General features: G+C 43.8%; 1 protein-coding gene across 2 annotated transcripts in view; it reads left to right on the top strand.

Annotated features, from left to right (window-relative positions):
* The window catches only part of HIP1R (huntingtin interacting protein 1 related), a 478,743-nt gene extending 466,222 nt beyond the window's left edge, over window positions 1-12,521 (top strand). For both annotated transcript variants that reach the window (XM_086942942.1, XM_086942943.1), the window contains exons 31-32: window positions 7,400-7,597; window positions 9,872-12,521. In XM_086942942.1, the coding sequence (XP_086799068.1) occupies window positions 7,400-7,597; window positions 9,872-9,919 (246 nt within the window). In that variant the 3' untranslated portion in view covers window positions 9,920-12,521. The remainder of the gene's footprint in view (window positions 1-7,399; window positions 7,598-9,871) is intronic.
* Window positions 12,522-14,479: the final 1,958 nt, after the last annotated feature.

The following is a 14,479-nucleotide window of genomic DNA, read 5'->3' as shown; positions in this document are numbered from 1 at the left end:
GCTCTTCGTATGGGCGTGGAAGTATTTGTTTTTAGTCCTTTTATACAGAAGGAATTGTTAACTTGAGAATGCGCTTTTGGAACCACCAAGCAGCTCCGCCTGTAGCTACATTAGACATGTTAACATAGTGTGGGAGAGATTCCGACCACCATGAAACCTGAATGGAGTACCCAAAGGTGGAAATGTTTGCCGTCAACTTCCTGTAGTGTCTGAGCCGCACAGCACTAAACACACAGCATTTGTATTTAACTCTTAAACGAGAAGAAAATACTTTGTGGAAAACAGTCAAATAAGCACATAAGGAAGAGACAAATGTCTAATGGGTGTGTGATTGCCAAATTCCCGTGACCACGCCTAGTCGCCTACAGGGAAAAAAAAGAAGCTGCCAGCAGGCCAGTGCTTCTAAAAGGATGGTGGGGCTGGAAAGAGAAGTCACATGCGAGGCTCCACCTTACTATTTAATTATGTTTTTCATCATAAAGCCGACGCAGTCTCATAACAACAAAGTCACTTTTCCAAAAAGACGTCCCGCTCAATGCACATGTCAGTCGCATCACTATCCGACAGAGCATGGACCCACCAGAATGCCCCCTGATTGGACAGTGTAGGCCACATTACTTGTACTCGGGTCTGCCTAATTTGACGTGCCCCTATTTCATTCGAAGCCATTACACCTTGTAATCAAGTCAGACACTGAACTTTATTTAACAAGTTGTGTTTGTTAGGGAGCCGGATGTGATCAGATGGTCCGCTTCCGTCAGAATACACCCAGCGTGAGAACTGCAAATATGTATTTTGTATACCAGACAAATGAAATCTATTTAGCAGGCTGGGCCTGAGTGTACATAAGTTATGAGGAAATGACCTTTGAGACTCAGAGACCTAGGCAGTATTTCTCTCCCACCTGCCGTTCCAGCGTCTGCACGCTCTCCACGTCAGCAGCAGCACGTTTCTTTTTCTGCTCATTAGTCACGGGTGGAGGTTTAGCCATCGACTAATCGTGCCAATAGGCTTCCACTATTTTCACCGTTGTGATTGGCTGTTCTGTTCAGCTTATGTAACTGTATAAATTGTAAATTTCCATCAGCGAGGAAAAGGGTGTTACTTGATGTCATGCTTGCGCTGGTGACCTACAGTATAAGCTGGTGTGTTCAAGAATGTTTTCTTTTGTTGTGTTGGGTGTGGCGTGCCATATTGATCTATACGGTGAGATTAAATCTGCCCACTTGTTTAGCGCATAGAAAATGGCTTCTGCACTTTGAGGAACATTGCAGGAAAATACATTAAACACAAGGTAAGAGGTTTATTTTCAAAAGCTGCACTGTGCTTCATTTGAAAAATAGGTGCCGGGCCCAAACGTTTGCTCAGAAGGCGCCGCCGCGCTGCAGGAAGCTCTGGTTCCGAATACCGGGCTGCGATGCCTTCTTTCCACCTCATGCATCTTTAATCTCTCCCCAGAAATTCCCTGCGTCTCACTACCGGGTGCTCCTTTCCATCTCCGTTTTATCACTGTCATTGTTTTTGCATCTTTCTTTAGCTTTCTCACTGTTGTGCTTTTATCTCTCGTTCTGGGTCAGAGACTGAATATAAAATGCGTGCCGGTTTCTAATTACTGGTTGAAATTACGCACTGAGTCCTTATAACTAGGGGTGGGCGGAATTTGCATAGTCGCGCTACGCAAAGCCCTGCGAAACGGTAACAAATCTCTGCAAGCACGCAAAAGTTCAGCGAAACACGCGGAATTGCTTGTTCCGCCCATTCGCAATGCTTTTTTCCTGTTCGCGAACACGGTTTGCGTGCTCAGGGAGAAATATCTCACTAACACGCATCTTGAAAGCGTGAACAAGCAAAAAATACAGCGAAGCCGCAGAATTTTTGGCAATTCCGCGTTCTCCGCGGAACACAAAATTACCCAAATTCCGTGAACGGAATTTACCGCCCAGGCCTACATATAACAACATCATTGGGATGGCCCGTTGTCCCCCACTTAGTACATTAACAGACCTCTATTTGATGCTGAGGGTAGACTGAACATTATATAATGTCTGCAAAGCTGTCAGGGCTCTCTTTACTTCCAGCTACTTTCATTGCCTTCTTGACTCCTAGGCCAGAGGTCCCTGGAGTATCAATGAATAATCCGGGGTAGATGCTACCAAACCTGGTTACCTCAATCGACATCCATGCACCCCCTCCATTTTTCACATTTCTCCAAAGGATAGGGTCTATCGATACCCTACCCCACTCAGGTGCTCGGTCACCTCCTATGTGACCAGAATCTACGTGGACACTAGTCCATGTCTAAATGCCATATCCCTTGATCCCCTGCCGAGTCACCACTGTCATGGACTTACTGCTCCAGATGAACACACCTTGCCTGCGACGCCTGCCCACTGGGTAGAGTCACCGGTAATGGACTTCTGACCCACACCTCGCACATTTGATGCACTGGATTTATTGGACCTACATCACCTCCCACAACTTAGGAACCTCCACTGGCTCCCCATCTAGAAAAGATGTCATTTCAAGATATTGACGCACGCCTATGAAGCCCACTACGACCATGAACCCTCATACATGAACCACCACCTGAACTTTCACCTACCATCCAGAGACCTTCGCTCCGCCTCCTTCGTCCTCGCACAGACACCGCACATCTGCCGAAGTCACAGCGGAGCAGTATCAGACTTACGGAGTTACCCAATAAACCCTAAAGAGACTAGGGCGAACATCTGTAACATGTAACAATGTCTCTAAAGGTGTTATTTAAAGTTCCATTTCAGACAGCACAATTAATTGCTGAGAGCGGAAGGAGGGAAAGAAAAAAACAGGGAGACAAAACCGTTGGTTACATAAAATGTACTTTAGTAAATGCATATATTTGTCATATTCAGCGTCATATATTCAAACATATGGAAAGGTAACACTGCGTTACATTGAATCGCATGTAACCTGTGGAATACTGTGCACAAGCGCTCATGAAAAATTGTGACGGCGCAAGTGACACGTGAGGAAGTATGTACAGCGACAGGAAGGGTGCAACAAAGAACAAGTGAGAGTGAGATATACATAGTTGGGATACCCAATTAATAAATGATAATATATACAAAAGGAGTCTAGAAGGGTATCCTTGAGGAAAAAGGGCTGACATTTTCGCTGTAAAAGTCAACGGCTTTTCGGCCTGTAGAAGTGTTTAGGCCATTAGCAGGATCAGATTACTGGTATTTATATGGCAGTGGCGACGTACCGCAACTGACAATAATTGGTGGTTGACAGGGTCCCAGAACAGATCGAGTAAGACCTGGGACGCCTCTGCTGGAAGCGACGGTTGGATGTCCCAGGGGATCCAGCAAGGTACAAGAAAGATCGCTCTGAATCACGATAAGCCAAAAGCTGATGAGCAGATTACTTGGGAGAGAGAAGTCAGCTAGAGGAACGACGAGGCACATCAGAAGCCGGCAGTCAGACTAATTCCAGGCGTGTTTTTGTATTGAACTGCACTACATTAGTTACAGAACAGCATCAATGAATGGCATTGAGTCAAAAATATTTATGATTCTCCTCTGTGGGTAAATTCTGCAGCATTAGAGGATATGTAGTTTTTTTGCAGGCTGGAACAATAATTTCGTCAGAGGGATAAAGTCCTGACACAGCAAGCAGTGGCTGGTAGTCCACATCAAGTCTCAGTCAGTTGGGGACTATCTTAGCCCCATCTTGCTGAGAACCCACCAACAGACACCTCATGGGGCCAAGGTCCCAATGGAGCTCGTCAGGAGGCGCTAACTCAGGTGATGAAACCTCCCGGGACGTTATCCACAAAGGAGACTCGTGCATCTCCAAATAGCACCAGCCACTCGCTTCACCTAGAAACAGGTTTAAACACATTTATAAAGAGGCGTTTATAAACGAGGATTAACAAAGGCAATAGGTCTGGCTTTTTAAGGAAAAATATTTGTTATTTTGTAGCTGTGGCTTTGTAAGATTTTTGAGGGAAAGGAGAGGACGAGTCAAAGGGGGATGAAAACCCCAAATATATAATTAGACATCTTCACATGCCATCACTCATGGACAACGCTGGCCCACAGATGATATGCTTGTAATGTATTGATAACTTTCCATACCGATTATCAAGAAAAAGAAAGAAAGAAAATCAAGCCACAGCAACACTCTGTATCAGAGGGACGGGAAACAAGCAGTATGGAGGAAGTGGGGGAGGCTGGGGGTGCGGGGTGTGAGGAGAGACTTGGGGGGAGGGGTGGGGGGAGAATAGTAGAGGAAAAGCTCCCCTATCAAATGCTAAAGCTCAAATGGCTCTGAAAGATACTTCCATGGCACCAGTAGCGGAAGGTTACACTCTACCAGTCAAGAAGCCGGGTGAAGCCAGTAGTTTACTTGTAAAACAATAAGTTCCAGGGCCCTTGTCAGGTGGTCACCGCAGCTTGCACCATCCATGGCCCTGCCAGCTTTGCCACTTGCAGTACCAACTGAACTATTAATCATCACACTCCTACGAGTGTGACAATTCATACTATTCAAGGCCCCCAAAGCTATAATAATGGCTTGAGGGACACGTATTAGTGATTGTTAATGTATATTAAATTAATAAACAGCTGTTTTGCTCGTAACCAAATTTGGCAGACAGCGCCACCATGTGGCAGACTGTCACAAGCACCGGTTCTAAGATTTAAGTGCTAGTGCCGAAAACTGGAAGCCACCGGCTCAAATTAGGCGCAATGCTTCCTCTAACACAACATTGTGAGAAAAAAAATTACAGTATAAGACCAGTTCACTATCACAAGGTCTAAAATGCCTTTCAAGTCCACTGGTGGCACTGGAAATTGATAATTGTTGGCCATATCTAAACGCAAAGCTATGTTTTCTTCAACAGTGACTCTTTAAAATATTTTAGAGGGTCGTAGCCAACAGATCACTTTTTCCATGAATATTTTTATATGGCAAGTAAGTGTGGCCCTCCAAACTTATGCAGTTGTGCTCCCCAAAAAATCAAACAGAACCCATTTTTATTTCAAGGTTTCCAGAATATATAGACCTACGACTAAATGCATCTTTTCAATTTTTATTTAATCTCCAACACAGAATCAAATTTGAGCACACCCTGCGAGCTGAACTCCACCCTTTCGACTTCTCCCCGACCCTTGCCTCCCACGGCAAGCCTCAGGATAACTGATGCAATACACATTTCTCCATGTCCTTGCAAATCAAGCCTCCAGTAAAACCGACTAACACAACTCTGCTGTCTGTGAAAACATGTAAACCTCTGCATCAAGCAAGACTTTCACCTGGTCGGCCAGACTCTGACCCCATAATGATTAGATTTAGGTAATTCCAGGTGGACCGGGAACCACAAGTCTACATCCAATATCTGATGTATTCCAGCAGCGGACTAGTTTCTGATGCTAATAAATATGACCGCATCACCCTGATCTGTGGTGATTTACACGGGCTCCCTGCTGAAGCCAGAATAGACTACTGACCTGCCAGTGTCGCAAAACAACCCATCTTCCATCTGCCTGAAAAATTTCAGAGGAATGTAAGAGACTCAAGAGCCAAGAGGTTTTCAGAATCAAAACACACAAGTTCAGGCTACAGTTGGCTTCCAACCTAGGGGCTTATTATGATATTGGTTGGAGTTTCCTCCAACCAACACCGTCTCGGGAGCCACCGACCTCAGGTCAGCGGTTCCGACCACCTGATTACGATGCAACTGAACACTGTTCTGTCTGATACTCACTTTTCTCTATGTCACAGCCATAATATGTCCGTAATACAGGCTCCTATAGAGAAATGGGGGTCAGTGTTAAAGGATGTGCCCTGTGGCAGGCTCCCCTTGGCACCTGCTACACAGTGCAGTTTTTACAGGGGGGTACCCTAGGTTCCCCCTCGACCACCAATAAAAGGGCTGCAAGGTGAAGGGGACCCTGCTAGAGGCCCCCAAATTCTCTTTCTGACATCCTTTCTGTGTCGGAGAGGCTGGCATGGGAAGGATTTGGGAAGCAGACATCGCAATCCCGACGGCAGAAACACCGTCCATAGTGGATTACAGTGCTGTCCTGACCAGTTGGAAGACTCCGAGCCGGTCAGAACCTAGTCGGAATGACCGGCTGCTTTACGTTCTAACCACCGACATCGTAATCGGGCGGTCGGACCGCAAACTGACCGTGTAGGTCGGAATGCCTCGGACAGACATCGTATTCGGCCCCCTAGTCTTTATTGGGTGCAGGCTCCTCTCCTTGGAACTCTGTACTTGAGGACCTCCATTGACCAGAAGATCTCCTGCAATTCCATAAAAAAAAATCTGCCTACTTGGACTGTCTGTTCATTTATTACTTCTATCATCTTCCTCTGATTAACTCTTCCCAACTTAACTCTCCTTTTCCTTTCTCTCTTTTCTTAATTCTTCCTCCCTTACTTCCCCCCCTGCCTTGACCTTTCTGCCTGCTTCTTTTGTCATCTCTTAACTTACCCTCACACTCCTATCCCCAGTCTTCTCTCTCTCCTTTGTTATGCCTGTCGTATTCTCCTCCTCTCCTGCTTTTTACCTGCCTTCTTTCCTGTTTTGGATCTCCACCTTCATTATCAGTGATATCTCCCTCTTTTCCGAAATGCCTTTCTCCGTCTAAGTTAATTGTTGCCGCCTTAGCATTTGCCTTCCCTCATCCTTCTAGCAAAATCCCCTGCTTGGCTGGTTGCTTCATGCACCTCTTGGATACAGATTAAAGTGCAATTCTGGTTCACTGTTAACTTTCTATGGAAGGAGGTGTCTACCTTTTGTCAGATCTGTGAAGTTTATTGAAATCTGACTTGGGTAGAGTCATGCTGTATAAAACTGTGAAATAAATAAATGCAGCGTGACATCTTGCTCTCCGGTGACTCGCTACGCAGGGAAGAGGAGCTGTCCCCTGGTTGCAATTCCACCATCTGCACCGTACACCGACTCTAGTAAAACTGAAGTTCAATTTTAGGTGTGGTAGAAACAGTAGCTCGTTGCTTGCAATTACTCCCTTAATCTTATTGGTTGCGCTTTATACACTTGGCATCGTAAATAGTCTAATGGATTACACTGCCTGAAGAGTGTCAAATGCTGAAAATGTTTTGCTACTCCTGCTTTCCAAGAACAGGGTGTTTTAGCTCAAGTCACAGACCTGTGTAAATTGAGCTATTTACCTGATATCTGAGGCTCAAAGTTGTTAGACCAAAACCTAAAATTGTGTTAATGCTTTCTTAGGGTGTAATCAACCAAATGATTGTGTCTGTGGTCAATGAACTCTTTTATATGGTTTCCTGTGAGTAGAAGTGTGAGTGAGTGGCCCAAACTTTCCTGTGTTTCGTGCTGTCTCTAAGCCCTTTCAGTCTGTGATGAACCACTGCTTCCTCTTTGCAGGTGAAAGTCCTGGAGCTGGAAAGCAAACTGCAGAATGAAAGGCTCCGCCTAGGAGAAGTGAGGCGGAAACATTACGCTTTGGCTGGGGTCTTCGAAGAGATCGTGGAGGAGGCCAAACCAGTGCCTGTCCAGAGAGGCATTTTAAAGAAGCCACAGCTGCCCCAGAAGCCCAACCTCCCCCCCAAACAGGAAAACAAGGTACCTTGTTATAATTAACATAGAGCCCTTTTCTTGTGCTGTTACTATGGGCCCACAGTACACTGTATCCCTCCCTCTCCTCTTCACGTTGCACTGAGACCAACTGCACAGAGCTGCCTGTCCATACAGACACACATTGTGTCTGCAATATTATCTGTCGAAAGGCTGCCACAAGAGATCAAAAAGTGCTGTCGTTCAACGTACCACATAAATAATGTTATTATCCACACCTGTAGCTGGTCAAGTAAGTACAGTAAGCAATGCTTTTCAGTTCATGTGACACATTGAGCTATTTTCAGGATCATTTGAGAATAAAAATGGTTTCAACCAATAATCTTATACACTTTGTTTTAATATTAGTTATTCATTACATTAGTAACAATACACAAATTACTTTTTGTGTGGCCATGGTACACATGCCATCTTAGAACGAATTACATTAAAAAAAAACGGTATTACTGTTGTCTCTTACCTGTTCAGGTTTCCTTCCTGAATGTATCTCTTGTCAATGTGATGTAAACAGCAGGTAGGATACAGAAAATCTTAATGCTGCATTTGAGGTGGATAAGATTGCTGTTCACAAGCCTTCTTCAGGTCTAAACTTTACCTTCATTCCAAAGAGCATGTGAATAGCATACATGTGAGGGAAAACATCTTTCCACCTGTATTAACTCTGCATAAATGCACACGTTTATATTAAAAAAATGAAGTATTTGAATAATCATTTTAAATTTGAAGGAAACTTACTGTGTATAAAGATCAAATGAATTTTAAGCTGCAGATAGTGCATTACAATTGAAATCACTCACATTTAGTGTTGCTGTCCAACTAGGTACTCGGATATCTATAAACTTGCACAATGTAAGTGTAAATAAAAAGGTGATATTACTTTTATAATCACAAATTACTGCTATATGGTATTATCCATTGTTGCTGTATTGCTACATTAGTTTATTGGAGCAGAGTCCAACTACTGTGACTTATAAGAGATCTTAAAAGTGAATTTTGTCTTTAAATGTGATGCATGAATGCCCAATTCAGGTGTTAGTCACTTAGTAAAAGCTTGAAGAAGGTATGAAGAACAACCAACCTATAAATTAAATGCCCTGGCATTGTCCAGACTCTTGGGTCAGTGTAACAGTAATTCAGTGTTCAAGAGGGGAAAAGTGCTGTGGAGAGCAGCTTTTTACTGGTTCCCTGCCCGAAAAGTGGATAGATTGTAATGCATGAGGCTGCTTTAGCAATATAAAATAGGGAAAGTATTAAGCTTTGAGGTGAGCAGTGAAAGGTCAATTATATTGTGGTAGGCTTATTGAATTATTGTCCTGAGAAATGTGGAACTATAGTCTATATGACAATTTTTCATAGGCGCATAATTGTTACATTGACCCAAGAGTTATGATAGTTCCATTGGTAAATGACAGTACTCAGCCATGATATAGACAACCTGACTGGTCCAGCAGTCGGGGAAAAGGCCTCTTGTCTCATAAAAATGAATATAACAGTTTCAATGGCACTCGGGTAGTTCACCTCTCGGAGAGGGGCTGAAAGATGATGAATGATGCATTTTGGATTATAAAACAAAGCAAGGGTGGGTAATGACAGGCGGAATCTTAATGAGGAAAAACAGAAATGTTACTTATTTTTATGAACGCAACCCTAAATAAGATTAAATGCAGCAATACCACCTTCACTATATATTCGGCCCAAAAAAAAATCCAAGGAAAAGGTAAAAACCATAGCTGTTAATTTTGACTCTCATACTTCGGTCCTTGGTCAGCCAGTGCCATATTCTCCACCGTAAGCTACCTACTGTGCGCAACTGTTAGGGAGACTCCATATATTGCTGAATGAACTAGTTTTATTTTCAATTCCTCATTAATAAGCACAAACTTTTTGCAATATTAATGTTAGAAAAGTTTTCATCCTAATTTGGTCAAAAGCATACTGTTGGTTTTCGAAGATGTTGTTACTGGGGTGAGTTTAGGTCCTGGAGAGCAAGAAACAGGAAAAGCTTCCACAGTGTACGAGATAGTTTCATATATTTCAAGCATGGCCTCTCCTAAAGGTATCCATGAAAAGTGAAAAGACTTATGTATGTCTCATACATGACACACATGTAATCTTGAGCGGGTTGATGTTTTGACCTTCGCCTAACCTCCTCCATTCTCTTCCCTGTGTAAATCGGTGACTATATCTGAAGTTCTTCAATGTATACAGTTATTGTATATCTGTATGGTATTGCTTCTTAATTATTGCCCTTTTTCATTTCAGCTTGATCAAGACGACGGTGTTTACCTGGCGCAGTTTGTGAACTATTAAAGTGAGGTGATACCTAGAAAGGTGCCAGTACTTCAGTATTTTTACTCTTACCTGAAGTACCCAGGACATCGAAACATTCATAGTGGCTACGCATCTTATACCCTGGTTGCCTCATACAAGCGCATATCACGTATTCCATTGGCCTTCCCTTCGTACCGTCGGTGGATGCGACCCGAGCCCTCCTTGCGTTGCTTTCGGATGACTGCCTGGGCTCAAACGACAGAGTTTCACACTGAGGAAGTCGCTACTGAACTGGATGAATGGCTGCTCGGCTTCGTCTTCATTCTCAGTTCTAGCAATAGAGTTTGGACTATTTTCATATCTGCATCTGGAGAAAATGCACTTTTTAATTTTGCCTCGCGCCTCCTCTTTATGCAACAGTCGTCCTAGATATATCAAAAACGAATTTATCTGCGTTAAGCGGCTTTAATGTTCTTACCGCCTTCTTCCATAATGGGATTTTTTTTAACGTATGAATTATTTTAATGATACATTTTATTAGCAAACTGTTAAAACAAAAAGGCAAGGAAAAATAGTTGTGTTTTGTAGAATTTGGAACATGGTATATTTTCTTAAAGAATGTTTACCTTTAAACATTGCTGGTTATTGGTCAGTGGTTGATAATACTCAAAAAAGGATACTTCGTTAAACATCAAAAATGCAATAATCATTCGCTAATGCCCACATATCATTGTCTTTGTATCCATGGTTTGAGCAGGTTCAGCTGTCAGAAGTTCCTCACTCTATGGTGCTACTTGTACAATGATATCATATAGGAATGTCCGAATCTTATATCATGACAATGTATAGACACAATTTCCTAACAGTAAATGGGCATATTCAGGAAGGGTCCTGTAGAATAAATACAATATCATAGTCCAAATACTAACTGCTAGATAAATCGAGAAATACTTATTAGTCTAAGGAAATACATGTCTAAGGAAACTAAAGCACACCTTATTTATAAAAAAGAAAGTGATCATTATAGAGATCTATTTTTATGAAGTAATATATTGGGTCGATAGCAAGTCTTGCTGTGTGTGGAAATGTTTATTTAACACTGGTAGTCACTGTAACTCAAAAAGTTAGAGCAATTTTCAGAAATCTATTTGACCATATAAAAGACTGTAGCACAAAATCAAAAAATGAGATCATACACTTGTAATCTGCGAATCACTGATAAGCATGCTGCTGAAGATTTAGAATTGGTGATGGGATTAATTCATTGTCTTCATCAGGGATTAGCGTTTGAAATGTAGTATTCTTGTTAGTGTTGTGTATCAAATTGCTCATGTCAGAAACACTGGGTTAACACTAAATGCCATAAGCAGCTTGGTTTGGTCTTTTTATGATGGTCTACGCTCATTCTCCGGCTCGCTGTGCTTCATCTCTCTCTTAGCACAGGGATGCCTCCAGGTCGCCGTGCGCTCTAAAAATCCCATGGCATAGGCAGATTGTTGAAGTTGGGGTTCGGTATACACCATGTATCTTGGACCACCTTTGCCTTGGCTTCTTTACAATTGTGATTAATTGAGAGGCTGGTAAATCCAGCAGGAGTTGGTATACTGGACTTAGCCATTGCTTCAAGCCAATGGAATTAGTGCTTTTAAGCATTGCCAGTGCTATGAGTAATCCATGTGGGTCATAATGGGCGTGCAGAGTTCTTTTAGTGACAAAGATGATTCTAATGGACATGACCAATTATTGGAGCCAACACAGTTTGTTTTACTGGGCATGGCTGAAAAGTTTATTCTATTGGGCTTGGTCAAGGCTGGACAGCAACAAACATTTGGTCTGTTGGGTACGGCCTTTGCTTTTAGCTAGCAAAGTTAGTTCTGTTGGGCATGGCCTTATAATGTTGTTCTATTGGGCATGATGAGTATGTTGTGCATGGCCAGCACTCTACTCAAGCCGTGTTGGTTTTAATTGGGCTTGGCCAAAGTTTTTCATGAACCAAGTCTGCTGTGCAGGGCACAGTGCTCTTATCTACAGCTTATCTTTGTGCGGGGGAGAGCCAATCTAGCTGATCCTGTTGGGCATGGCCATTGCTTTCGGTAAACAGTGAATCCTGTTGGACATGGTGGGTGGTTCTCTGGACCCAACTTACATGTAGTGATTTTTTCTGATTTGGCATGTAAGAATGGATTTCAAGGGAAAAATAAACACCTATACGTTTCACAAGGAGCATCATTTTTTTATCAGCTGCACAGTTGTGTTTGCTGTTGTGATGGTCTCCATGGAAATGACAGGTTGGGAAATGACTCTTATTGAACACTCCCTTCGACTTTGAAACACAATCTGTCTGGTCCCAGGGATTTAATTAACGCGCACTTTGATTTTAAGACTGGTCCTCCATCGCAGGCTGTACACAATGAAGCGCTGTCCGGGTGCCGGTTAGATTGTATGTTACATGTGGTTTTTACTTGCAAAGCTTTTATCTGGATACACAAAGGACTGTATTGTACATAGAAACTGGAGCACAAGGGATTGTGGGAAGCTTCCTAGTGACCGAGTTTTTTTGTAATGTTTTAATAACGGAAATCTTCTGGTTTTGTATTAATTTGTAAATGTCAAATGAGCAATAAAGGTTTCTGAAAGACTTTTTTGGGGGTCTGTGTAATGATGTATCACTGGGCATGAGCGAGCAAAAGCAAAAAATGTTTGTTCTGGGATGCTCAATAAACATACCTTCTGTTCAACACCAAATTAGTACAATGTGTGACTGAAGGTGCCTTCCAAATTCCATCCAAGTGAGGTTTGTTGTGTCCTGACAGTGTCATGCACGTTTGCACGTTTGATTTTTTGTCCGCATACTTTGGGGGTGAGTGTTGTCTTTTTGAATGGTGTAGGTAAGATAGCACCAGCAGGACCAGGAAGTTAATGGATTTCAAAAGCCCAGCCTCCAGTAGTTTCCACTTTTTGCCCTTTGGCTACGCCCTCATCTGCATATTAGAGGCTTAGAGTGGCAAAGGGCACATTCCAGTGACGTCAAAGGGTTTACAGTCTCTAACGCTTGTACCCTACTCACCAACTTTTGTGCCCCACAAACTTATTTTGGATGGGGCGGTAGGATGAAATGGACTTTGTCTAGCAGGCCACTTGTAAACAAGGCTCTCTACAGATGCCCCCGAGGGGTGTGCTCATAGATGCAATGGGCTCCCACAGGAAGCCCCCTCCCCACCCTATTTGTGGCCTAGTTTCCGTGGCAGGTGTTTTCATGGCTGTCTTCCGGTACACCCCCTGGAGCTCCGCTGCCCAGGCTCCAGTAACTGCGAGCCTTACCTGGGACCCTCCCTTTCCCCAGTTCATTTTCTGTGCTAGGGAGTCCTGTGGGTTTGCTGTGAGGGTCCCTGTCACCAGGACTCGTTCCCAGCCGTGGGCTTTCATTGCAGAGTCAGCTGGACTGGGTTGCACCCCTCTTCCTGGGAATGAGGGGGCTGAAGAGGGTTGTCTCTGGCCCCTCTTCTTGCAAGTACATTCCAAGCATTATCACCTGTAACCATAAAAGCAGCCTGGTCAACCTCTACCGCTTGCCTGTGAGTTCCAGGTCCCGTGGCCCTGGGCGATGTTTATTTCAGAAGGTAAACTGGGGTCCCACAAGCTCCACTATAGGGCCCAGATTTCATCTGCCACTTCTTTACAAAAGAAACAGCATTTACCGATGAATGGAATTGAACTTGTGTAGCGCAAACCTAGTTACAAAGTAAGGGGCAGATTTACAAGCCCCCTGTGCCACCAGTACGTCACTTTTCGTGGCATACTGGTGGCGCAGGGGGCTCCTCCATATTTACAAGGACAGGAAAAGCCACCCAGCGTGACTTTTCCTCTCCTTGTAAATACAGCCCCTTCACATGCAGCACTGTGCGTGGAAGGGGCGTTCAATGGGTGTTGCTGTTGGTGTTCCCAAGCAATACCCGTGGAACAAGAGATATCTCCAGATATATGAGAAATCGTAAATCTGGAGATGCGTCTGAATGCTACGCCACCATAGAGGTGGCGTAGGGAGGCGCAACGAGGAGAAATAGTTGTATTTCTCCTTGTGTTTTCCTCTTTAAAAGCGTGCTGCATTCTACAGCACGCATTAAAAGAAGAAAAAGCCTTTAGTGATTGTTTTTGTGCAGGAAGGTGCCCCTTCCTGCACAAAAACAATCTCCCCATGGCGCAGGCAACCTTGCACCATGGTGCAAGGGTGCCTGCGCCGGCGCTTGGCAGCTGTTTGTGGGCCTGCGCTGGGGAGAGCACAGGAATGCGACATATGCTTGTAAATATGTCGCTTTCCTGTGCTCTGAAAGTGGCGCAGCAAAAAGGCTTGCGGTGCCACGCTGCGGCACTTTGTTGTAGATCTGCCTTTGAGTGTTCAAACATGTGGTTGACGGTTCCCACTGCCTGGCTATACTTTTTTGTACATATTAGTGTTATCCACCCTAGAACAACATGCCATCTTTTGTGATTTAAGGGTTCAAACTCGCTAAGCAAAGCCTTGGGGTCTGACATTGCGCCTCCTAGCCCAGCTCCCTGGGCCTTGCATCGGAGGAGCCGGCGGGCGCGTTTTCTCGTACC

This window comes from Lissotriton vulgaris, chromosome 11 (genome assembly GCF_964263255.1).
Source record: "Lissotriton vulgaris chromosome 11, aLisVul1.2, whole genome shotgun sequence".
In the NCBI taxonomy this organism is placed as follows: Eukaryota; Metazoa; Chordata; class Amphibia; order Caudata; family Salamandridae; genus Lissotriton; species Lissotriton vulgaris.
This window is presented reverse-complemented; position numbering and strand designations above follow the sequence as displayed.